Source organism: Chrysemys picta, chromosome 1 (genome assembly GCF_011386835.1).
Source record: "Chrysemys picta bellii isolate R12L10 chromosome 1, ASM1138683v2, whole genome shotgun sequence".
Classification (NCBI taxonomy): domain Eukaryota; kingdom Metazoa; phylum Chordata; order Testudines; family Emydidae; genus Chrysemys; species Chrysemys picta.
The window spans coordinates 94,715,815-94,741,962 of record NC_088791.1 but is presented as its reverse complement, the minus strand read 5'-3'; the positions used below and the strand labels follow the sequence as shown (position 1 = coordinate 94,741,962).

The following is a 26,148-nucleotide window of genomic DNA, read 5'->3' as shown; positions in this document are numbered from 1 at the left end:
TGTTGTGAGATTTAAAAAACAGAGCGCAAGAACGTGGGAAATGACCCGACGAACCGTGAACTCCAAACAGTTCCTACAAGCAAATAAATTCACCTCTATCAAAAGCTAAACAAAAACGCAGAACCAATGAGTGCCTTTTAAGAGCGCACTGGAATTCCCAACCCAGGAGGAAGAGCTGGGGAGGGGGAGAATGGAATAGCGGAAATCCATCTAATCCCAAGGGTCAGATTCCTCAGTGGGAAATGATCAGAGAACACAGCGTTTAAATCATAGTTATCTTTTTATTCTGTGTTATCAGCCAATAAATGGCTCCCAATAAATTTGGTTTAATCTTTGTTCCACGGCTGAAGCAAGAATTTTGCTCCTCATCACGTGACCCCTGGAAGGGAGGGGAGGGGAGGGGAGGGGTTTCCACTTCTCAGCCCATGAGTGAGGACTATCAGCACAGGCCAGGCAGCAGGAAACATTCATCTGAAACCCGGAAGCCTCATCCCCTTCCCCTCAGGTCTGCTCACATCACCCTAGTGACCAGAAGCTGTTGGGAACTGGGAGGGACACTGGAAGGAGAGATGGGAGGAGCCACTGAGTGGGGAAAAAAGGGCACTGAAGCAATAGAAAGGGAAAGGGGAGCAGTCACAGGCTATAACAGATCAAGGGAAGATCTTCCCTCATCCCAAGGCTGATAATGGATCACAAAAGAACAATCACAATACTTTGGATGCAAAACTACTGCAGGGACTTTACCCTCTTCCTGGCCCCTTCTCCGCCCAGACCCCACCCACGCAAGAGTGGATAAACTAGTTCTCAAAAGTTTGTCTTTGCATCACTTTCAATGTGCTATACAGGGTGGGAAGGGCCAGTACCACAGATATTCTAGGGGAAGGGAGATCTGTTCCCAAGGTTACCTTACAGAAGGTCTGCTCAGGAGGTGGGAAGCAGTGTGAGGTCTGCCCTTGCTCTGTCAGATAGATTCAGGGCAGGGTGATTTAGGGAACACGCCCATACCTGGGGGAGTACCAGAGACTGCACTCTGAGGACAGGGGACTCAGGCCTCCATACCAGTTGTAAATTCCCAGCTGCCACCACGTGTGTGGGGGAGGTACGGGGGGGGGCGGTACTGCTTCATATTTAATATCTCTGATCCCTGAATTCTTCTCACCAACGTCTCAGTCTGACGGCAAGGACAACCCCTAGTCCAGCCCTTCTACAAAGGCTGTTGCTCCTTGCCCGCTTCCTAAGTCACTACTGTCGGGATTGGGCACTGGTGCCTTCGAGTCTTCCAGAGAATCATCGGGTGAGGAGCTCCTGCACCAGCTGCTTGAACTGCTCCTGCTGTTGGCAGATGTAGAGCTGAGTATCCCAGAGTGCGTTCACTAGGATCGCATCATTCACCTCATCCAGCATCACGTCAGAGTGCAGCGGTGGGCTGAACCTGCGGATATCGAGATGCCACCAGGTGGGACTGGGGAAGACAGAGGGGCAACAACACAAGGGACAGGCAGGGATGGGGACACAAGCATCAAATGCTGCACCACATGATGCCTGGGGATGGGGACACATGCCACACTCAGGTCTTGAGAGAGGGGGAAAACAATGTGAAGAGAGACAACCAAACAGATGGCCCAGCACCGAGAGAGGGGAAGGGCACCAGCCAAGAAAAGCTCATACCGGAAATAGTGCGTGTCTGTCATCTCACACCAAGCCCTGGCACGGTCCACGGCCGGGCCATCCGCATCAGTGCACTGCAGGGGGAAAGATGCCCACTCTTAGGTCACTGAAATCAACCTAAATGCATGTATCCCTCTGCTTGTAAAGTCAGGCTCCCTTGGCACTGAGTCCCACTGTACAGGCCTCCGAGGGAGAGAAAACTACATTTTGGAAACTTACCCACCAAATGATGTAGGGGAGCTTTTCTACCGGCCCTGCTGCAGCTCCCCATGGGGCTGAGCTCACTCTTCTAATCCTTTTGGTGTCCCAGGCCTCCACAGTTTTGTGTGCAGACAAAAGTGCAAAAAGGGGCTTTGGCGGTGATTCTAGTTTGGGGCTCTGGGTTCTGAGCCGTGAAATCTCTCAGATTCTGTTTATATCCTGGCTTCTGCTCCAGGAACACAATGCCAGCAGGGGTTGCATTCACTACGAGCCCTATGAGTTATGCTGGGGCAGCTTTCAAATGAGACCTGAAATGCAGAGCTCATGGCAAATACAAACTCCACAGAGATTTTCTGGTCTGTAGGTATAAGGCTGAGAAGAGCCAAGGAGGGGTCAAAGTTAAGGTTATTGTGAACAAAAATATTCCAGGGTTCTTTTTGTTAGAGAGAGAGAGAGAGAGAGAGAGAGAGAGAGAGTGTGTGTGTGAGTGGTATATCCAATCTTCTCTCTACTATCATAGTTTTTATTTAGGAATTTCTTTAATTTGTTTATGTTGCTGAATGATCATGATGGCAATACAGAAGATTTTTCTAAAAGCAAAATACCCCGTTTTTCAGGGCTTCATTTTTAAACCAGACCTCCAATTCTGCACCTGGAATTTTGCACCCATAAGTAAATTGCACCCATTTTTACATGCACAAAATTATGCAGCCTAATTTGAAAATTAGGTCCTCTGTGTCCGATCACTTGGAGAGGCTAACCTGGTCAACCACAAACTTTCTACACACAAGATCACCTCTGCCAAGAGACAGTACATATAAAATTTCTGGCAGAAAGCAGCTTGTTTGACAAGGTAATGGTGGCTGGTGTCAAAAAATCAGGTTTATAAAGTATCAGAGGGGTAGCCGTGTTAGTCTGAATCTGTAAAAAGCGACAGAGGGTCCTGTGGCACCTTTAAGACTAACAGAAGTATTGGGAGCATAAGCTTTCGTGGGTAAGAACCTCACTTCTTCCGAAAGCTTATGCTCCCAATACTTCTGTTAGTCTTAAAGGTGCCACAGGACCCTCTGTAGGTTTATAAAGGAGTGTTTTATACTCTCAGCTATGGTGTTATTAACACAGCTCCATAACCCATCACACAAACGCTCCTCAGGATTAACTGACAGACTGTGTTTGATACTTACACCACTCTGCCCCCTGCTGGTTATCCTGCCTTCTCATTCGCTCCCAGAGATTATCCACCTAATCCCTTTGCAAATCTACATGTATTTGAAGGATACAAGTGCCAAATAGGAAGAAGAATTCTTTAGGCTGGGCCACCTCAGACCATCTCACCCTAACATTCTGGCTTTCCTGTGACCCCCTCAATGCCAACTGACAGAGGACCACCCATACTGTAACTCCCATAAGGCCTAACATACTCATTGCCCCAGCACACTGTCATAATATGTATGTAAAAGGTGTCATGGAAGGTATCATATGTCAACTGGTGACAAGCAGGTCCCGAAAGTCACCACATGATGTATGTACGGGGTGTAAAAGAGTTATAGACACGTGCTGGAAATATTATCTTGAAATGTGTTTGGGCGGCAGTGTATAAACTCAGCCTGCTTTAGAGACCGGAATATGCATTTACCCACGTGACAAGCTTGGATACAGGCAGAGGACAATGCAAGTATCTTTACATATAAGCTAAACAAAGCCATCAAGCTAAACAAGTGAGGAGAAGATCATTTAACAATCACGGTGGGGGACAGAAACCCCAGGAATCCTTCCTGGCTCTCAAGGCAGAGACAATAGACTTTGGGTAATATAAGGGGAGCAAAGAGACCTTTTTAGTGATCCATCTCTGAGGGGATCTAAGGTACAGCACCCTTCGAGGCTGTAAAAGTTGGGTCCCATAGTGTGGAGGGCTGGGGATGCTGGTAACTTGATGTGAGAAAGAAAATGGCGCAGGCAAAGATTGCAACTTGCGTGGGGGTTTTTTTTGTTTGGAACCACCCATCTCTTTCTTTTGCTTTGTATCTCTTCTTTGTTAATAAATCTCTTCTTGTTCTATTAAAAAACCATCTCAGCGCTGTGTGGATTAAAGAGAAGTGTGAGTCTTCAGCTAATCTAATCAGCTGATGTGTGCTCTGTCCCCACGGAAGGAGCGAATTTAGTAATGTCCGAGAGTGTCCAGTGAGAGGGGCCGGACGCTGCAGGGAGATAGCTCTGGGGAACTCGGGTTCACTGATTGTTACCTGCAAGGCAAGGCTTTGACTGATCGAGTTTAGATGAGTTTGCTGGTCAGGCTGGTGTATCAGGGAACTGACGCACACAGGGCTGTGCAGCAGCAAAGCTCTCGCTCTTGCTAAGGCAGAGGGGTAACACAGTGGCTCACAGTTCTGGGTATCACGGGCACGGTGTAACAAGTCACATGTCACTATTCAACCCACTTTCTAAAGCATGAGAGGTTTTTGCTGCAGCAATTTGGACTCTCCAAAGTTTAGAGAAGGAGGGATTTAAGGAGGCTCTAAGAGGAGGAATGACGGCAGCTGGGATAGGAAGTGATTGTAGACATCTTGCTAGGGAGTAAGACCTTTGTTATTGAGCTCCGTAGGTTGGGGAGTGGTTCATGGAGCTCTCTGAATAGATGTCACAGGTGATCCCCACATCCTCGCTGGAATTTAAAGGGTAATAGCCTAAGTCCCAACTGAGCATCTTTTCTTTTTTTAAATAGTACGATTTAGCATCAGAAACCACCTCAGGTGTCCCCCCCCGCACCACTCCACAGCTTCATCCCATCCACCCCACCCCCCATTACTCACACAATCCACCACCATCTTGCCCAGCTCTTTGGCCCCAAAGACTGTCTTGGCCAGCTCCCAAGGGTTGGAGGGGCGGAAGACATCCACGGAGCTCACCGGGACCTGCGGAGGCCTCCCCGTCCCAAGGGAGATCACCACTCCCAATTTCCGCACCTGCTGGCTCTGCCCCTTTGGAGGATGGAGAAACCAATTTTTGTTAGCATGAATCCACAGTATTACCCCCTAAAAATACACAAACAGGATGGGGGGGGGGGAGGGGATTCATAAGTTGCTGTCCCCATTTCATTGCCCAGATCCTTGAGCTGATAATACTGGGGACCTGTATGGATCAAGAGATTGAGGATTACATAAGATCACTCCACATTCCCCACCCCTCCTGCACAATAACTTAGACACATGCCTCGCCCATCCTGAACCAGAACCCTCTCCATTCCCCCCCCAAGTCTTCACTGCCAATCCAGCCCCATGTCAGAAGTGACTGACAGTCATCAACCTCTGTTGAACGTCCTATGTGGAAATAACTGGGGGGGGAATCTTGGCTTTGTGCCTAGAGCACAGCCGTCAGCATCACACAAAAAGCCATCGCCACATTGGCATGAACTGGCCCTATCTGTTGCTTCCTCAGAAAGGCTAAGAACTGAAAGAGCCACAGACAGAATGAGCTGATCCTCCGACAACAGCCAGGTTGGAGCACTGTGCTGGGGAGATCCGGGGAGCTTGCAGTGCCGTTGTTTAGGATGCACTACCTGGTCGGTGGCTAAATACAGGGCTCTGATCTCAGAGAGCCACCAGTTACAGCCCCCTTCCCAGGGAGGAGTCATTTACAAACCAAACCCCACTGTAACGTCATGTCGGAGAAATCCTCCGGGTAGTAATTAAAGCCCTAGGATTTACCCTCACCTTCTGGCTTAGGGACTTGTTGTACTCATGGATCTCGGTCATGGCATCTAGGGTGGGGTTATTGGCCAGCAGCCCGCCATCCAAAAAACGCCCGATTGGTCGGAAGTACGTTGGGGCGGCACCACTGCAGCGGGCAGCCCGCCACACAAGCTGGTCTGTGAAAACATGAGACAGCGCATAGGACTGACTGACTTTTTGTGTCACCACGGACAGACAGACACACTGCTGAATGGTGAGGCAAGACAGAGTAGATTTTGGGGGGAGGAGAAAAGATCTGTAATTCCAGAGACCCCCTCCGCCAGTTAGTTCTGCCCTCTTTCTTCATAACACTGTGGGCTTTGCCTGGATTCACTGGAGAATCATTGCTTGTGTAAATGACGGCCCTGCAATATCCTCCCACCCATCTCCCCCTCCCACCACCATTCAAGCCTCCTTTAAAGATACTGGGCCAAATTCATCCCTGCTGGGACTCCATTGAAGCCAGCAGGGTTACGTCGGGGATGAATTTGCCCATTGTATGAAATAGATCCATTCACTAGCCCAGGAGGGATGGAGATGTCCCTTTGGAACCCATCCCCATAGACAGAGGCAACGCATAAACTGGGGGGGGGGGGGGGGGGCCACAATTTAAAGGTTCTGGCGAGGGCAGGCACGTGACCACCCCACTCATCACCTCTGGATCTACAAGCTGTTTCTAAATGGACAGCAGGGCAAGCCCCACTGCTCTGCGAGGGGATCAGTTTCCCCTGGGCAGAGCCCTGCTATAGGAGCGGGAGAGTAGCCCCTGCCCTGGGAACAGGTCTGGAGCGTTTGTCACAGGGCAGTCTGCAAAGCAGGCATGGGGAAGCGCTGGGATGCCAGAGGCAAGGAAGGAGAAACAGCCCCATGTAGTGGGGGGGGGGAGGGGCTCAGCCCACAGCCACACTCCCTGCTGCTTCCTCCCTCCCTGCGCTGCACAGACATATGGTGAGTGTCGCCACCAGGGGGAGTCTTTGCCTCCTCCCTGCTGGGTGTCCCCGTGAGAGGCAGCCTAGGCCTTGCCCACCCCCACTGCCCTGTGGGGCAGAGTCTGCAGCAGCCCCTCTGGATGTTGCTAAATGGAAGGCAGAAATCGGGGGGGGGGGGGGGGAGAGGACATGACCCTGCCTGCCCCCACCCCACGCATCGCCTCCGTACATAGATGCAGGAAGGTGTGTCCTCCTGACCCCTTTCCAAAAATCTGGTGGCCCTTCTGCACCACTCTTCTCCCGCTGAGCCAGGGAGAGTGGCTGCTGAATTTGCAGAGTGGCAGAACATATCCCCAGGTGGCTAGGCCAGCACGCTACAGCTTATTGCAGCAGAAAAGCAGGAACAGTCAAGGCAGGACAGGTGAGAGGGGACACTAAGAAACTTCCACTAGGACCAAGCTCTAAGGATTGTTAAAGTAGAGAATAACCCACTGCCGGGACATACCATTCTGCTCTTATGATGGGTAATCCACTATTGGGATGTACCATTCTTCACAGAGAGAGGGGAGATGGGGCAAGAATCTCTCTCTCTCTCTGATAAGGTCCTCTTCTCTGCCAGTCACTTGGACCAGTGGACTCTGGTGCGTGGAAGCATTTACCTTCTGGTTTGGTCAGTGGTCTGAAGGGGTCTGTTGTCTTGACATCAGGCTTGTTTTTCGTCGCTGGCGCCTTGTAATTCCGGAAGAGGTGGAGCTCAGCAGGTTGCCGGTCACACAGGGTCCCTGTTACTATGACCCTGTGGGAAATGAAATGAGAAACAAAGATTAGTGTTGAAACAAATTTGGTTAGGAATCATCAGCCTCTGAATCAACCTCCGCTTCCTGATCTGGTCCATGGCCTGGCTGAACGCTTCACCACGGAGCCTGCCAAAAGGAGGGGAGTGAACAATCTCAGCAAGTGCAGCCGCAGCTGTGACCCACTTGGGTTTCTGGACGTCTGTCATTTTGGTGTGCTCTCCAAATTCCCTCTTCAGGAACTCATCCAGGGGCTCCGACTCGTATGGCCGTGACCCTCGGAACACCTCATTCTTCATGCGGAAGTACAGGCAGCGCATGTAGTCCACCGGCTTCCCTGAGACACAGAACGGCATTAGCTGTAACCAGCAGTGGGAGGCAGACGGAAAAGCAGAACCAGCCAGACCCAGGGGATCAGAGCTCAAATTCCCCAGGGTCGGGGGAGATCTGGCAACATCACACACAGCCTCTGCAGTGTCTACCTGGAGCGGGAGGTATGTGCCTAATCCTCTGCAGTAGGCTATCGGAAAGCCTCTGAGGGAGGAGGGCAAGTTCAGAGTGGACTCCTCAGGATTCTCCAGACAATAACAAAGAGCTAATGAATCTGGTCATAGACCCTTGGTGGGAAGAAGACCAGGAACACCTGGTTGCCAAAAACACTGCCTGTTTGCTGTGTGACTTCCCAAATACCAAACAGCAGGTCAGACCATTTGCCAGGAGGAGCAAACACCGATCAGAGTTCTGGCGTTTGTTTGTTAATAAATCCCATTTCCCTTTCAGCTGGTAGCAACCTCCCAGAGCGATGGGCTCATAGAGCTGCAGCCCCCACCTTTCCTGCCTGCCCTGCTCTCCACACACCGAGGAACCATTCTGACCCAGGCTTAGCAATGGCAGTGCCTGTGGGTCGGTGCTGCCACCCCAGTCGTCCCTTACCATGTACAATAGCCAGTGCCAGGATCCCTCCTGTGCTGGTCCCTGCGATCCAGTCAAAGAGCTCCCTGATTGGCCGGCCAGCAGCCTTCTCAATAGCAATGAGAAGCTGGATGAGCACCAGGCCCCGGATGCCCCCTCCATCCAGACACAGGAGGCGATCGTACCTAGAGAGGGACCAGGAGAACAGGAAGATGGGGGCTAGGTTATGCATTAGAACATACGTATGCTCAGCGCAGCAGACAGGATTGACGTTCCTCTATAAACTGGCCTCCTCTCAAGCACCCTGAACCCCCACCCCAATGCCCCAACCTCTCTCCCAGTACCTCCCTGCAGCCCCTCAAGTGTCCCAGCTCTCCTCCCAATTGCTAAACCCTCCTGCAACCCCAAAAGCACCCAACTGATTTCTCAGTTGTCAAACCATCCTCAAACACCCTCTTTTCCCTTTCAGGTTCCAAAGCAGCCATCCACCACTATGAGCAGCTCCCAGACCTCACCTATCGCCAGTTTCCTGAACACTCTATTTTCAGATACCGTCCACTGGGAAATCAGGGGGAGTTGCCCAGGCTAAACAAGGTCTTTCCACAAGGTGTGGGATATTGGATTTGAGATCCGCAGCCTCACACAGACAAAAGAAACTACACTGTGGAGAGCCGCCTTCCTGTCTCCAGATGTAGCACGGTCTTATATCCCCAAAGAACACATCACTGCTCTGTCAACATTGTGAACAATTTCATGGCTGATCATTTTAGCAGAAACACCCAGCTAACGTGCCTTTCCCACAAACTCAAACATCTCTCAGGCACTAAAATCTCCATCTATCCCAGCCACCAAAACCCCTACATTTCCCCTGAAACGTCTTCCACAATGCAGTTACATGTTGCCATGACAAACAAAAGACAGCAGCACCTTGGTAGCGAAAGGATTGATCTCCAGATGGTGTAAACTGGTGTCACCCCACCCACTTCAATGATCAGCAGTTATGTGTTGTTAGGGGCAAAAGTGCATTCTTGTAGGACACAGGATGTCATCCCCTTCAATGGACCTATGCTGATTTACATCAGCTGAGGACCTGGCCTTTTACATTTAGATGCATTGTAAAATAGAGGGAATTTAATATTCAAATGAAATACACTGGGGGCCCAGCATCTTAATCCCATTCCTATTTAATTCAACAATCCCTCCCCCTCACACTCTTACCAGAAGCTACCATACAATTCCCAATCTGCTGCCCCAGGGTGCCATGGAAACCAGGGGCCTTGCTACAGAATTTAGGGCCAGCTCAGTGCCAGAGTCCTCGAGCCTTGGTGATACCAGATCTACGCACATCTCATAAGAACCAGGAGGAGGAAAAGGCCTTCAGCCCCTCAAGAATGACAGGGACCTGCTCCTCTCCTCTGGCTTCTGACAGGCCTGGGCATGCAGTGTAACTTCTCCCGATGCCCTGAGTTATGGCTCCCAAGTTGGGCAGGGCTCTGGTATAACCCATCCTCTTGGTGGGAGCTATTTCCCTTGAAGACGGGGATTCATTGATGAAGTCCTTCTTGCTGGGTGTGTTTTAGTACAGGTTTTGGAACAAATGGGTATAGCTCCCAAGCCTTCCATTGCCCTTCCACAGCTGTGACTGTCGCCAGCCATTCAGATTCCTTCTCACCAGTACAGCTTGTTTTAATACAATATCCTTTCGAAGCAACAAAGCATAAGCAGGACTGGCCACCCTTTTGATTTGCTGAGGACAGTTTCCTTATTTCCCTCCTCCGCCCAGGACCCTGCTACTTGCTCTCCAATCCTGGTCCCCCAACACTCCCCCTGCACTTCATGCCATCTTTGTGCATCCCCTTCCTACCCCACACAAGATGGATGCATCACGATGCTGCCAAACCGGTGCAGCAATTGACGCAGAGCTTTGCAGCCATAAAGTCAATGTGTCGGGCTGGGCTAAAGCCTGCACTAGCTGCTCAACAGCATTAAATGGGTGATGGTGGGGGCAGAAGTGGCAGATTTTAATCGCCCAGGTTGGGTTCCATTAGGGGTGTAGACCAATGCGTGACTCTGGGCACTAGCAGGGGGAGAGGGGTCACACATGGGCGTGCCGCGCATGGGTCTTTAGTCAATGATAATGAGAGCAGAGAACCTAACACACACATGCGCCCCCGCATGGAACTCTGGATTGTTCCAGGAATGAGGGTGCCACGCATTACGGGGGGGAGGAAAAAGTCACTCCCCCCTGTCCCTGTATTCGACCCGTGCAGTTGTCTCATGAGCTCCGCTCCTCGCTTACGTTCTCTTTGCATCACTGGCAGAGTCCACGACATCCGGCGTCTTCAGCAAGTGGCCAAGTGCTGTGGAAATATGGATGATGCTCTCATAACCTAGAGAGGCACAGACAGACAGTGGGAGAGAGAGACACACGTTTAGTGTCATAGAGGGAGGAGAGGAATATGCATGAACAGGGCCTTCGCTTCACCTGGGGTGCGAATATTTCCTCTGGGGTCTCCTGCATCCCTAGAGCTCCCCCACTGCCCTCTAATCTTCTACCCTATCCCTCTAGTTCCCTTTCCCACCCTTCTGTCCCTTATCTCAAAGGCGGAAAAGATCTTTCATGTCTGTCCCTTCCCTGCCAGCGCAGACCTGCTCCCTGCAGTACAATCTAAAGTGCTTCAACGTCCCAAACAATGAGGCTTCCACCACTTCCCTTGAGAGATTCTCTCTCACTTACACAGACCTCACCATCAGGAAATACTTCATAACAGCCAGCCAAAGTTTTACTGTTTTATCCAAGCGACATCTCCCTGCTATTTAGGCCCTTCTAGCACTCCTGAGGGACAGATACTTGTCACATTGCCTCAAGTCATTATTTAGCAAAGTTATACGGTTAGTAGGTTCTCTATTGCAACAAGCCAAGTCCTTACTCATCGCCCCGCCTTCTCTGTCCTGTCCCCCGGTAGCTGGTTACTGACACAGATACATTCCACCCCTCCAACAAAGGCCTCGCACCGTGTTATAGCAAAACTAAGAACTTCAAGTTCCCACCCCATCAAACAAGTTCTTTGCTCCTCCTCCCTTGAGCAGACAAGTCACTGCATGCAGTGCCACCAATTCACCCCTTCCTTAGACTCCATGCCAAATAGGATCAGAAATCAAATCCCGGAGAGCAGGCAGCCAGAGAGCTTTCAAATAAAGATGCAGAGGAGCAGATGGACCACCAGAGTAAGACAGAGAGAAGACAGGTCCCAGCAGCCGCAGGAAATGAGAAAGAAATCTAGATTTAATCCTGGGAGATAACCAGACATGGAGGTCTAGGAGCCTCCCCATTACCCATCTGCAGCTGTATCCCAGGCCACAACCTGGGAGGGGACGGGGGAGCAATATGGCCCAGATGAGGTGCCAGCCTGTGAAACCAAACGGAAAACAGGGGAGGAGAAAAAATACATTATTGCCAGCGGCTAGGAGGAAGCAGTGAATCTCAGCACTGGATGAGGTTTCTCAGCACACACTCAGGTCCCTGATAAAAACAGCCCTGTTCTGTCAATATATCAGAAGACTAATCCTGGAAAGACACACCCAGACCTCCATCACTCCTGAGAGAAGAGAGGAATTCAGCCCTGGATTTCCCTCCTCGTACTACTCCTGGAGGTACAGGCACACTTGCTGGGGCGAGATTAATCCATTTTCTCTAGAGACACCATACAGGAATGGTGCTAAGCTTGGAGTGAGAATCCAGGGTGGCCATTTCTTCAGAGCAACAGAATTACAGGTAAGTAATTCCTCCTTTTTTGTCCTTCTATCACACCCATTGCTCCATCCTACCAATGAGACCCTATCACTGGCTTAGAGAGAAGCCCCTCTGCTGGGGTGAGAAGGGAATTCATCTTCCACATTCATCTATCCCTAGGCCTCAGCCTTTCCCTCCACTAGTTTTCAGCCTTCAGGATCTGGGCCCCAGACACTCCGATGTCTCATTCCTCCCCACCTCTCCCCCACAGCCAGGATGCCCCATCACCAACAAAGACTGGAAAACTCAAGACAAATTTCAGCTGAGCTTTCTTTTCTGGCTCTCCAGCTGGATGGAGGTGGGTGTCACAGCATATGGGGACAGACATAGGTCCCAGATTTATTTCAAGGGTGTGTGGCCAGTCACCCAAAAATACTCCTCCTTCGGCTGGTGCACTACAGGGATGTATCCAAGAATCCAAACAGACCTATAGAGTTTTACTGGGGAAAATAAGAGAAGGGTAGACCTGATCCTGGGAAGAACGGGAGCAGGCTGGCAGCTACTAAAGGCAATGAGAACTGGGAGAGGGGATGTAGCCACAAAAGTGCAGGACAATCCAGAGAGAAGCTCTCAGAGAAGACTGTGAAGAGAGAGAAGGAGAGAGTGAGAGACAGGGCCAAGGAGGGCTTTACCTAAACTGTGGCCGTTGTTCCGTGGGAGCGGTGGTCTTTCCGGGGAGGTGGACAGCGGTGGTGATGCTGCGGATGCCATGTGGGGGGATTCGGGGCTAGGTGGGTGGCAGCGTTCCGTCCCTACCGTTTGCAGCAGGCCTAAGAGCACCTTCCGGTTAGGACCTTGTGAGGTGGGGGAGTCGCACATATTAAAAAGAAAATCAATACACAGATCACAGGGTCATTCCATACACCCCAGCAAGCCAGTCCTGTGTGTACAGTAACTGAGGGATGGGAAGTGAGGTAGGGATCATACTTTGTGCATCCTTCCACAACCAGACTTTAGGGCTTGTGCTTTGTTGGGATCCCTCACTCTGCATTTTACAGCTGCTTTATGGGGTAGACGCTGCACACTCAGTGTGCTCCAGGACGGGGGGACTGCACCTTGGTGGTTCAGCTGCCCTGCCTCTCCCCATCGTGCCCCTGCAGCATCGGATAGCATGGCTTGGAGAGGGGCAGTATCAGGCTTTCCACTTCTACCTCCTGCTCCCTTCTTCCCCTCTTCTGCGCGCAGCTCACCTTTGCTAGTCCTGGCGGCCACCAGCCCTGGGGTCTCTCCAAACTCATTGGGGATCTCAACATCTGCTCCAAACACAATGAGGGCCTTGATCGTCTCCAGGTGGTCTTGCTGTAAGAGGGAAGAAATCTCTTGTCATAGGCAACACTCCCTTTATCCGCCTGCCACCGCCTACTTTGCTGGGCCCTGTTGCTCTCATCCTTGGGTGCTCCTGCTAATTAAGAGCATCCTGATGAATTCATCTCCTTCACATCACTTGAGGGCCAGGGCCTGTGATGTTCCTGGTGTGGGCACCAGGACAGCTGGACCGATTGAACCCAGCTAGAAGCACGGAGGAGAGTAGTTGTGCATACTAACCCCTCTCTCATAAAAAAGAATGGTGGGGGGCCTGCTCCATGGTGTTCTTTTCATGTCCTGGCCTGGAAGAAAAGGTCTCCATCAAATCCCCTTGGAAGTGCAGAACCTGCAGCCTAGGAGAAACTCACCTTCATGGCCAGGTGCAACGGGGTGTTGCCATCTTGCCCCTTGGCATTAGCGAGAGCCCCATGCGTCAGCAGCACCATGGCACTATCAAAGCGCCCCCGCTTGACCATGATGTGCAAAGCCATGTCTGCCGTCTTGCTGACAGAATTCACGTCACAGCCAAACTCAATCAGCATCCGGGTCATCTGTGTCCCAAAGCCATAGGGAGAGAGGGAGAGAAGGCAACAAGGAAGCGTGATAGCTTCAGAGCAACAGCGTGGGTGGGCAAACTACCCTGTTCTGCCTAAGGAAGAACATGCCAGGCAGTGAGTGCTGGAGCAGCTGACGATAGCAATGGGGAGAAGAAACAAAGACTAGTGTAGACAAGGCCTAACAGTTAAGTGTCAGCTACAAAGCCCTGGGCATCTGTATTGCGACAAGGAGGATCTTGTGAGGTTTCTCTAACACTTGATACCAAAACAGCTCTTCACTTTAATGGCATGCTTCTGAGCGTCTTGCTTGTGTCTTACAACGAAACACAGGAATGGGGCCTAGCAGAGCCAGAGCTAAATGAAAAGCGTGATCCCATTTGGGCTAAAATCTTTGGCACATTTGAGGGAAGATTCTGTGTAGATTTTGCCAAAATCCCCCCCGTTCATTTCCACTGTCACACCTTATGAGCTAGACAGTTTCAAGCCTGTTCAGTACTTGACTAGGAGACATCCAAAGAGAACCCAGATGCTGGAGAAAGGAGTGCTGGCAATTCAACAAGAGGCACTCTCCTCTCTAAACTAGGCCTGAATCAGTGCCCTGGTATGGCATCAGGGGGGTGTTATGCCAGCTCCCCTGGTATTTTTCACAAGAATTCGGGGTATTAGTCCTAGTGGGCAGGCCAATTTCATCTCTGGGTGATTATAACGTGTCTAGCTAAAATTCCCCTTCAGTGAGAAGTTATTCTTCTGTTTCCTGCCTTAGAAACTGCTATATAATGTTGATGGCACAGAATGGCTGCCATGTTCCACCCCAGAGGTGACCTTGTTGCAGAGGCAGCACTAGTACTCCATCAGAAAGAGAGCGAAGGAGAGAAAGCTGGCAGTCCGATAACCATGGGTACCCAGTACCAGGATCTGCCCACTTCACTGTGAGGGTCCACAGCTCTCTCCCCCCACAGTGGATAGCACTGATTCTCTCAACCAGCACCGTGGGAAGCGGCCTGGGGAAAGAAGCTGCTCTACCTGAGAATATGAGTCGTGGGTGACCAGCGACTGTCTTTTGGGTGGCCTGCTGGGTTACTGTGCTGTAAATGGAGTCACACACGCAGCAACATGAAGGAAGGTGAATGTTTCCAGCTGGGGGAATTAACGGGGGGAGGTGGGGAGCAGAATTTCAAATGAGAAGAAGTGGTCCAGTGTGACTGCGTGGCGCGCTGGTATGCCTGTCAGTTTGCCTCTCTGCCTGGCATCAGCTCTGCTTACCTCAGCGTTTTTGGCCCAGTGGAGCACAGCTGCTCCATAGCGGGGGTCCTTGAACTGAACTTGATTGACATCCACTTCAAGAAGGGCCCGCACACACCTTCGGGAGGAAATGAGATGGAGGCATGGAAAGGGAACGGTCACGAATGGGGACAAAGACCCCAGCCTGCCAACAACATGCAGATGTCGGCACATCCTTGAGAGCCCACGCCGGGGAACTGTGGGTTAACAGCCCTCTCTCCCTCCACCCCACCTGGGAGGCTCTGTGACCTGGGCAGGCCCCTGAACAGCAAAGCATCCAGTGCTCCCTGCTCTTAGACAGAGGAGGGGCTAAGAGTCAACGTGCTACTAGGGCCACACTAGCAGAGAGGATAGCAGGCACCGGAAGAAGATACCTGGAATCCAGGCCGTTGGATCACGCCCTGCTAGCGAGGCAAATGGACACTGGGAGGGAACAGAGCATTAGTGCTAGCGGGTGACATTCTGGGGCTGGCCCATCCTCAAAGGCAAACCCACAATGGTAGTGGGCACACAGGATCTGAGCATGTGGTGTCTTAAGAGTGCCTATTCTCAGAGAGGCAAGTGAGCACTAGGAAGGGGCATGCTAGCTAGGCATCAACCACGGAGTTCCATTCCAAGCAAGGCGAACGGGTACTAGGCGGAGTCTCAGCCAGCGAGCACTATCCTGCTGTCACTCCTATCCCAGCAAGATAGGCAAGCACTGGGAAAGGGGAGGCGAGTCTATGCCAGTCAGTGATACCCTGACATTGTTCTCAGCAGGGTGAGCAGGCACCCAGGGAGGAGCACATGGGCTCCAAGCCTGTAGGTGGGGCCCTTCACCTGTCTTGTTGGAAACGAAGCGCTGGAACACTTACCCCTTCTGGGAGTACTTCACGGCAGTGTGAATGGGGTAGCCCAGTGTCCCCATGACGTTGCACTTGGCATGGCATTTCAGTAGAGCGAGAACCACATCCTCTTTGCCCAGCTGGCAGGCTAGGTGCAGAGGCGTCTGCCCCTGATTGCTCAGGTGGTTCAAGCCAACAGACGGCTTTTTGCCCAGTAGCTGAAAAGACATTGAACAGCAAAATCTCTCTCTCTCCAGGCTCTGAGGACTGCTCCTGGGGACAGTATTTGACTCATCATAAATGGCATAGCTTGTCCCCATCCCCTACCCTAAGGTCACCCCACAAGTCCATCCTGGTGGTTATTTAAACTCTCCTTGTTTGTCCAACTGGGAAGTCTATTACTCCACCTTGCGCTCTCCCCTTCGGCTCAAGCTTAGGTTAGAGCCTGAATCCAGATCCTGCTTAAAGTATAAACAAAATAGAAATGTTTTCAAGACTTTGGTTTTGGAAATGTCAAACAAAACAGTGTTGCCAGTTTGTTTGTTAAACTGAAACCTCCTTCCCACCCCCCACCCCCACCCACACTCTGCAGGAAACCCAAACCCACCAGAGAGGCAGAAAGTGAATCTGCACAGTTTAATTTCCCTGTTCTTGCTGATGCAAAGGGTAAACAGCGTCCTGGGGGAGGTCAATCCAGTTTCAAATCTCAGGGCAAACCCATTAAGCTGCTATTATTATAGTAACATGGAGAGGCTGCCCCGTTAAATCAGGATTGTTTTTAGGGTCCCTTAAAAGGTCCAACACCCTAGATGTGGCGAGGCCTCCTCATCCCACCTTCCTGGTCACAAGTCAAGAAAACCCCCACGGTCTGTCCCAAAACTCTCTCGGACTCCTCCGAAGTCCAAGACCGACATCTAGAAAACTACCCAATCCAAAAGCCAAGAAGTAGGAGAAATGGTGAAGTGCTGCAAGCTGTCTGGCTATGGCCATAGAAATACCAGCACTGAAGCACCTTCTCTCACCCCACACAGATCACCAATGACCTGCCATAGAAAGAGAAAGGCAGGAGGAAGAAAACTCAAGTGGTGCTGGTCAGATCAGACCAGATGCGATCAAATACAGCCAGACTTGGCCCTGAGGAATTTCTACAAACCTAGATCAAGGCTGTGAAGGAGGCAGAGCTCCTCCCTCTCCTCTGTGACAGAGGCAGCAAAGTCAAGCCCAGCAGAACATTTCTGGACTGCAAATTGCACTGAGAACTCAGTCTGCCCCCACTCGACTCCAGAACCTCTTCTCGCAAAGAATCAGCCTCTTTTCCCAAAACCCACCTCAAAGTAACTACAGACCAGAAACACACACAGCTCCATCCAAGGGTTTGGCCACCTATCACTCTGAGCCCTGCTCTTCCTGCATGGTATAACAATAGAGAACAGCCAGAAAAAAAGGTCTCCAATGCCACCTATCAGTGTCCTGTCTCCTTCTCCATCAAGATTCAGGCCCGGGCACAATGCAGAGACAGCACTTGTCTATGGACAGCAGGCAGTCATCCCACAGAGCAACAACAGAAGCACATCTGTAGCCCTCAAGTCTATACTCAGACCAAATCCAGAGGGTAGCTATGGGCACCACCAAAACCTCAGAACCAAAATCCTTAATCTTAGCCTGTGTAAACACATTGTACTCACTAACCCTTCAGATCAGCAGGAAGGAACCACATTGACTCAGTCCATAAGGGTCTAGATTGTCAAGCCAGTCTGGCCAACATCCCATAGTAATTAAACAAGGACCCAGAGGAATCGTGATTTGGTCAGACTCTGTCCACAAACAGCTCCGACTGTCATGTCACCTGAATCAAGGGGAGGCAGGTTTAAGGACGGACTCTGCAGACTCTGAAGAATGAGGGGAATTGGTCAAGCTAGCCTTTGACCCTCAGCCACCATGAAAGGCCATGAGAAACTTGGTTTGGTCTTCCCTTTCTTGCTTCCATGGCGCCTATAGCAAGGGAACTCTTGGCCTAAGGCCAGAAGTAGATGCAAATAAATATAGTCTTTTTTGATGTACTCGTTTTGCACCTCATCCTGTTTTACTCCTGTCCCAGAGCACTCTGGGCTTTAGAGTTCAGTCCTGGAGAACTCGGCCGTCACACAGACAGCAAAGTCCCTGAAGTGGGGGAGCTGAGATCAAGCCAAAGATTTGCACCTTCCTGTCCTCCTGCAGCAGCAGATCTATCTGGTTTTTTCTCCTCCAAGTGTGGAAAGCCTTGATTCTATCTCCTCCAGACGTAGAGCACTGGGTTCCTTTCTTCCCCCTCCACCCCGCAGTAGGAAGAGTACCCAGCAGCCAGCTGTAAAACCCGCTGCTTCCCCCTCACCTTTATGATCTCAGGGTTACTCCCTCGGACAGCATAGTGAAAGACCGTCTCCCCATTTTTGTCGGTGACATCCAGCCGGGCATGGCACTCCACCAGCTCACACAGACACTCCATGTTTCCCTTCCGGCAGGCGAGCTGCAGTGGGGTACAGCCATCCTCGCACTCTGTGCTGTTCACACAGCTGCAACACAAGAGAGTAAACAGGAGGGTCCCTGCCCTGAGAGAGGACATTCAGTACAATGCCCTCCCAGAGGTTTGCATCAGATTCCCTAAATTACTGTGTTAGAACTAACTGTTTCATGTACTTGGTGTTTATGAAAGCAAGGGGCTGACAGCCCATGGAAGAGCATGGGGAAGTGCTGTGCAAGATTCCTCCACTCACATCCCTGCCATCTAGTGCCTCCTGGTATTCCAGTACTGGAACCACCAAACAGCACTGCTAACATTCCTTGCTCCTGATGTGCAGCATCCTCTGCTAGATTGTACCCAATGACCAAGAGGAGAAAGCTCCTGCATTAACCCCTCAGTCCCTGAGCTATCCAATTTCTAATTCCCCTTGCCCACACTGAATGTTTCCCCAGATCAATGCTGAAAGGGAATGGGGCATCTAGGCCAAAGTGATTTCCAGCACTTTATTATCCAGAAAGACAATTCTTCTCCCTTCTTGTTGCTTATGTAACATGCCTGCACAGTGTACCGCAACCCCCTCTAGTGGCTGGTCCACACAGATTATATAACAGCCTTACTACTGCTACAGGCTAGTAGATTTACTCCTTCAGCTCAAATGCAGGAGGTTGGTGCTGAAGGTAATGAGCTCAAAGCCCGCTAGCAACTCCCATGGTGAGTGTTACATTTATACCCTTCAATAATGGGCGAGCAGCAGCTTTAAAACAAACAAAAGGAAGTATTTCTTCACACAACGCAGAGTCAACCTGTGGAACTCTTTGCCAGAGGATGTTGTGAAGGCCAAGACTATAACAGAGTTCAAAAAAGAACTAGATAAGTTCATGGAGGATAGGTCCATCAATGGCTATTAGCCAGGATGGGCAGGAATGGTGTCCCTAGCCTCTGTTTGCCAGAAGCTGGGAATGGGCGACAGGCAATGGATCACTTGATAAACCTGATGTATTAATTCCCTCTGGGGCACCTGGTATTGGCCACTGTTGGAAGACAGGATACTAGTCTAGATGGACCTTTGGTCTGACCCAGTGTGGCTGTTCTTATGTAAGCAGTTATCACACCCATCATTTGACCAAGCTAGGCATTTAGGCCACTATCTGCCAATGGAAGTTGCAGGAGCCAAGCTCTTCCAACAAGCAGCCTACTTTTATTTATTTAGGGGCTGGAATATGGATTTAGGTGCTTGATCTTGAAAGCATGGGCCTGAAGTGCACTCCTGCCCTGAGCTAACTCCTAGTGATACTCCTTCAAGAGAGCTCCTCAGCCCTTGCCTTAGGATGCGATTGTGTCGGAAACTCCCCGGAAGCTCTGTCTCCACTGCCACATGCGCCAGGGACCAATGGGGGTGGTTACGGAAACAGTCGCTCAGTTGCTGGAGGACCTCCAGCTGCAGGGGTTGTGGTGAGCTCTCGTAGAAGGGGTGCAGCTGCCTGGCATACTGCTCAAAGCGCTCAACGGCTTCCGTCTCATTGTCTAACTGGAAGAGCCTGGAGAAGAATAAAGGGAATGAGAATGCAGCCCAGCTCCCCTCGATAGAGGCCAAAAGCCAACCCTCCTAGCACCAGGGAGGCACATTGATTGTCCACACCCTAGTGCTAGGCATTTCTCCTCCCTCTTGCATTCACTCTTAAGGACTCCTCACCCAGTTGGGCATCCTGTCCCCAGCGACAGCACCTTCAGCCAGAAAGACATTTCCATTCCCCATGCTGCCACTCTCCCTGTTCTCAGAAAATCTCCACTCTGGCTCCAAAACATAACCAGAAGAGGAAAAGGTCGTCTGTCACTCACCGAAAGGCGACCAGATGACTCTGGGAGTTCACCAGCAAGCAGTCCCAGGAGCGAGCGTTTTTGTTCTTGTACAGGATCACCCTGTCGTCCTCTCTCAGGCGTGTGAGAGCCACATACTCTGCCAGGTGCACCTCCTTCACCCGGTAAGGGTTTGAAAACAGGTTACTGACACTGTTGATGGTGTTTACAATTCGGTCAAAAAACTGCATCTTTGGGGGAAATCAACTGTCCACTTCCCCTCACCCTGGAAGAAATCAGAGTCCAAATTCAGCCTAGGTCAGTACCTTCCCCCACTGCCCATATCTGGCAAAGCCACGAGAGTTCCATTCAGTGACTTTAACCCCCAGCTTCCCAGTCCCTACCCCCAACACATTGCCTCAATACAAGTCCATTGACTCTTCATGTATTCCATGAGACAAGATATGCCATCCCTATCCTCCCTCAGAAAGGTGTGCAATGCGGAGTGAAGGGTGAAGAGTTGGTCCCCACATATCAGCTGAACAGATTTCTAGCAGGCACTGCCTGGCCCTGAAATTTCAGCCTCAGTCAGGGTCAGAGTCCCATTGTGTTGGGTGCTGTACTATGAGATGGGCCTTGTCACAAAGAGGTTACCATCTACACAGACAAGGAGTGGGAGAGAAAGGCCAAGCCTAATACCTCAATTTTACAGATGGGGAACTGAGCTGCAGACAAGTTAAAGTGACTTGCCCAAGGTCACACAGGGTGTCTGTGGCAGAGCCAGGAATCAAATCCAGATCTCCTGAGTCCCAATCCAGTGCCTTAGACATAATACAACCATAAAAGGAGTTGAAGCTCTTAGCTAAATCCTCAGCCACCCCTTGCAAACTACGGCCATGATTTTGCCTTATTCACATTACCTCACTGACATCACTTCTGTCGCCTCCCTCAACCTCCATACTAAGACCCCAATCCTGCAAACATACTGACTTAACTTTACTACCAGTGGGACTACTCATGGCAGTAAAGCCTAAATATGCCATTTTTAACTTGGACCACATGGAGTGGTATGAAACAGACGTTTGGAGTATAAAATTAGTGTTGTGTGGAAGTAGATGGCCATGGGCGTAGCCTAGATTTGAAGTTGACGGTTATGTTGAAGTGTGTCCTGTTGTATGATTGTTAATGGAGAGAATTATTTGTTTTTTTAAGGGCAAACTGTTTGTACAGCGTTCATCATTTTGGGAAGTTACTGTCTAACATCTGTAGTAGACTTAATTTAGGTGATGAAATGAAGAAGTCTGTCTGCTAATGTGTTGTAACAGCTGCTCGTGTATGGAGTTACAAGTTGCATATTTTGCGCAGAGGAGGAAGTTGGAAGAGGCAAATACATCATATTGAGGGTTGAGGCAGAGGAGAGAAGGTGAAATCATGGCTGTAGGTCAGATGAGATGGCTGAAGACTTCACTAGGCATTTGCTGGCTTTTGGTTATAATATTTATGGAAGTCACTTGAACAACCTTAACTGTTTTTTAAGGAAGTTGCCAGGTTTTTAAAGTCTACATGAATGCGGATAGTCATACAGACAGCTGTCCACCTTGATACATCCCCTTCCAGAGCCCTCATGCCCACACACTGTCCTAAGTCAGTTGGCCTGGTGGCCCCCACAGCTGCAGTCCACCATAGCCATGTTCCCCATTCTCTCCATGCATGGCCCAGCTACTCTCCATACTATACATAGCCTTGCTCCTCTGCCCACAGCCCTGATTATAAAACATCCTTGGTCCCCACCAAGCTCCCCACTCTTCCACCACATGCCGCTTTGAAATATTGGTATGTATTGACACAGACACATAGTGTCGGTTAAATCTTTAATTGAAATCTCTGAAGTAGGGAGGAGAGAGAGTCAGTATAGATCTACTAAGACAGTACATTACATGGACAAAAGTTTCTTCTGTAAGTAAACTTAGGTCAGGTCTACATTACAGATCTATATCTAATGACTTCGCTCAGGGATGCGAAAAATCCACAGCCCTGAGCGACACTATACCAACCTAACCCCCGTGTAGACAGAGCTGTATCAGTGGGAGAGTTTGTCCTGCCAACATAGCTACTGTCTCTCAGGGAGATGGATTAACGCCACCAAGATAAGCTCTCCCATCAGTGCAAGAGCGTCTTCACTAAAGCACTGCAGCTGCACTGCTGTAGATGAAGACAAGCCTTATTTTTTTCCTCTACGGATCCTGCTTCCTCACACATCCACTCGAAGAGAACTGAGGTGTGCTCCTTACTGAAGAGAGACTGAACCACTCCTCTCCTGTGTGCAGCATTCAATCTGATCACAAATCAGTATATAGTGCTTAGAAGAGGTATGAGTCAGGCTCTAGATAGCAGCCTTCCAGCTCAACAGTCTGCATGTGAGGAATAGATGCTGCAGTCGCTGCTAGACTCCAGCAGAAGGGGTGTTAAGTCCTTCTGGTACAGAAGGAATTCAGCAAGGACATAGCCTGAGAACTGAATCTGGTCTGCTTAGATCACCTCTAAACTGAAAGGAATGGCCAGCCACCCACCCACCCTCAATCTTGAGGATTTCCTAAAAGACTTTGCCCTGACAATGAAACAATGGCCTCTCTTCACATCCACTGTGTGCAGCCAAGCTAAACCCAGAAGGTCACAGGGTTTAGGAAGAATATTGGCTTAGAAACTACCTGATTTAAATAAAAATCAGACCACCACACAAGAGTTTGGGAGGCTGGTTTAGGACTACTTCATCCTTCTGAAAATTTGTATAAGGATGACATCAAAGCCTGCAGTTCTGTAACTTTCTTCACACACGTTATAGCCATAAAATGATAAATGCAAGAAAAATCAGTTTCTGTGAGGCTCTAAAGGACCCGAGGAGGATAGAGTTCAATCCCATGAATTTTCAAGTTATGATCTGAACATGCAGATTCATCAACTCTTTAATATACTGTTCCCTAAAGGATGACAAGGGACCGAGACGGGTTGCACCGGCATGTGGAAAGCAGAGACAACAGCCAAGTGAATTTTGTTTACATCCCAGGAGAACCTTAAATCAATCCAGGGCAAAACCAATTCTAAAATAACTGGCAAAGGGACAAGATTGGAGTTTCAGAGGCCCCTTCTTCTCAAACAAAAAGCATCCTGGATCAGAGGATGCCTTATCTCTCTTGCATTATACAGACTGTGGCTATCCACCGTGTGATTTGTCAGGGAAGGGATCCCTGAACCCTGACATCTTCCTCCATCTTCCAAAGCAGAGAGAACTGAATGGTCAGAAAAAATCCAAATCTAAAAGCAAGAAAAAAAGACCAGCTAGTTTCTACTATGTATATAATTTAGACTAAAAACATCTTAGCCCCAATACAAATGCCAGCTCAGGGAAAAGACTGGGTCCCAGAACCTCGCAGGCTGGCAGAAAGAACAGCTGAAGGGAGTGATGGAGGATTTTATGCCCTTGGTTGGAGAATGTCCAAAGCAGGTGGAATTGACAGAGTGCTTACAGCGGGGGTAACCCATCTACACTAGGGTTCCTAATGTTGCTAATACACATGGAGCTGAACTGGTGTTAGCAATGAAGGGACATATTTAAAAACTTCCTTAGTGTAGGCAGGGCCCCCAGCTCTCTGCTGTAACCATTAGACAATGGTCATCCCTTTCCAGCAAGAGGGGGAAGTTAGCCAGGTGAGTTCAGCTCCTATGCACATAACTTTTGGGGGAAACCTAACAGCCTAAAAACAGGATCTACAAAACAAATAGCAGGACAAGGGAAATTTAACACAGCATTTCACCATACTCCCAAAAGAAATCTCAAATAAACCCCAACCACTTCCAAGCTGGTGAAAAACAAGAGATAGAGGGGGAGCAGAGGAATTTCTGCTAGTCAGAGATTTTTTTTTGTATTCAATTCTAGAAAAGAGGAAAAATGCTGATTGGAGAGAAGGAAACAGAGCCTAAGCACAAGATAAACAACCTGCATAAGGTGGTCTATCTTTTATCCCCACCCATCCAAAGAAAAAAGATATAGGAAATGAACTATATGCAAAAAGAGGATCAGAAAACCAGTTCAACACACTCACACACACCAAAGAGGAAAGCAAACAAACATGAAGCTGTGGCTCTTTTGTTCCTTTACTAACAGCTGACTTCCCTCTAGTCTGTCATTCATTTCCAGGAAGGGCATGTGGGGTTTTCGCTGTGCCCCAAAGACACCCACTGGCCTCGCTGCAGTTTGATCGCTTGTGTCGAGGCCCTGCACTGCACCTGCGCCATCCTTCCAGCTGAGGCTGGAAATTCCCCCTTCGCAGGGCCACTCAGCCCCACGCCTGCCCTGGCCAGAGCAGGGTCAGCGCTTCATTCCCCTCCGCCAGGCAGGGAAGGAGGCAGCCCCACATGGGGCGCGCAGGGATCCAAGCAGGGATCTGTGGCGTCGTGCCATGTGCTGGGGTGGGGAGCCGCCCGCCTGGCAGTGCCAGCCCAGGGGAACCAGCGCCAGGGGGCAGGCCCGGGGGGTGCAGTGGGAACGGGGCGGCGATGAGCCCAGCTCCCTGCACTGCACCACTGACTGGGCACCCCCGCCCCCAGCAAGGTTAGGCGGGCGCGCGCCCCCACCGACGGACCTCGAGCCCGGACCTCCCGCGTGCTCGGGCTGCTGCTGCCGCCACCGCCCAGCCCACTGCACCTCGGGCCCCCACAATCCTTAGCGGGAAGCCCAGGCCCGTGCCCCTCCCCCAGACTCGCTTATCGCCCGAGTCACTTACCCACCGCTCACTGCTACCCGCCCGTCAGTCGTCACCAAAAAGGACTGCAACGTCACGTGATCCCCTCTTCGCCAACCACAGCGCTCGCTCCTCACGCTCCCGCCCCGCCCCGCTCCCTGGCCAATCACAGGCGCCATCCGATCTGGGCGGGGGAGGGGGCAGGAGCTGGGGCCCGGATGACTTTTGTTTTTGAACGCCCTGTCCGTAGTAGGGTAGGTCCGCCGGCGGCCATGTTTGAGCGGGGCGGAAGTAAAGGCAAAGACTGATGGTAGCGTGACAGGCATCTTTGTGAGGAGCAGAGGACTTCCTCACACCCACCCCCCCTTAAAGAGACAGTGACCTGAAAACGTTCCCCCATTTCCACTGAGCCGTCATGACTCTCCCGTTCAGTGGCAGGGGGAGGGCTCTAGATTCTGTGCTGTGGGGAGACCAACCTCCTGCTCTGGGCCACCCCTGATTTCTCTGATTGGACAAGTGCCACTGCATGGCTCTGAGGGCTGCACAGCACCCCTGGCCCTGCACCCTCGTTGCAAAACATCCCAGAAAGAATTAATTGTCCTTTCCCGCCCAGCTCGAAGCATGAGACCAGCCTCGTGGCCAGTCTTATGCTTCGAGCTGGGCGGGGGCGGGAAAGGACAATCAATTCTCCCCGGGACATTTTGCAAATCTGTTTTTTATTTCCCTACATTTTTCTGTGAAAATGTTTCAGTTTTGGGTAAAAAAAATGTCCAGTGTCAGAAACTGTTTCCGTCTTAAAACACCCAGAACCTGAAAAACAAACCTTCCTACCACAGACAGACCTTTCTACTGAACGTCTTTCAGGTTTTGTATTTTGTCAACCACAATTAAAATGCTCCTGCTGAGCCAAAAGCCCCTGCTCTTGAAAAAAAAAAGGGCACGGTGGGGCGTTAAGTAAAATATTTCAATTACCTTTCCTAAAGTCATAGATTTTAAGGCCAGAAGATGGGTCATCAGATCATCTAGTCTGACCTCTTGTAGATCACAAGCCATAAAATGTCACCCAGTCACCCCTGTACTGAGCCTAGTAACAGGTGTCTGACTAACGTATATCTTCCAG

General features: G+C 50.4%; 1 protein-coding gene across 12 annotated transcripts; it reads right to left on the bottom strand.

The window, feature by feature from the left end:
- Nucleotides 1-261: 261 nt before the first annotated feature.
- On the bottom strand, nucleotides 262-25,321 carry PLA2G6 (phospholipase A2 group VI). Of its 12 annotated transcripts, none has more exons than XM_042843551.2 (18): nucleotides 25,071-25,126; nucleotides 22,998-23,601; nucleotides 20,332-20,575; nucleotides 19,815-20,030; nucleotides 18,364-18,544; nucleotides 16,023-16,210; nucleotides 15,151-15,247; nucleotides 13,699-13,881; nucleotides 13,216-13,324; nucleotides 12,658-12,819; nucleotides 10,532-10,622; nucleotides 8,254-8,417; nucleotides 7,507-7,657; nucleotides 7,186-7,322; nucleotides 5,580-5,734; nucleotides 4,680-4,847; nucleotides 1,669-1,742; nucleotides 262-1,432 (listed from the first exon to the last, which is right to left on the bottom strand). In XM_042843551.2, the coding sequence occupies exons 3-18, from the start codon at nucleotides 20,538-20,540 to the stop codon at nucleotides 1,288-1,290; spliced, it is 2,430 nt and encodes an 809-aa protein (XP_042699485.2). In that variant the 5' UTR covers nucleotides 20,541-20,575; nucleotides 22,998-23,601; nucleotides 25,071-25,126; the 3' UTR covers nucleotides 262-1,287. The 12 variants fall into 12 exon arrangements, with proteins under 12 accessions (XP_042699485.2, XP_065437178.1, XP_005302546.2 ...); XM_065581106.1 differs by having other exon boundaries at nucleotides 25,075-25,124; XM_005302489.5 differs by lacking the exon at nucleotides 22,998-23,601 and having other exon boundaries at nucleotides 25,071-25,321.
- Between the last annotated feature and the right edge of the window lie 827 nt (nucleotides 25,322-26,148).

Bases quoted from the DNA above. Each gene is read 5' to 3' on its own strand.
- PLA2G6 (XM_005302489.5), bottom strand. From the start codon at position 20,540: ATGCAGTTTTTTGACCGAATTGTAAACACCATCAACAGTGTCAGTAAC. The intron at 8,418-10,531 runs GTAAGCGAGGAG...GTCCCTCTCTAG, and splicing joins GCCAGTGATGCAAAGAGAAC to GTACGATCGCCTCCTGTGTC. The intron at 5,735-7,185 runs GTAAATGCTTCC...ATGTTTTCACAG, and splicing joins ACCACTGACCAAACCAGAAG to ACCAGCTTGTGTGGCGGGCT.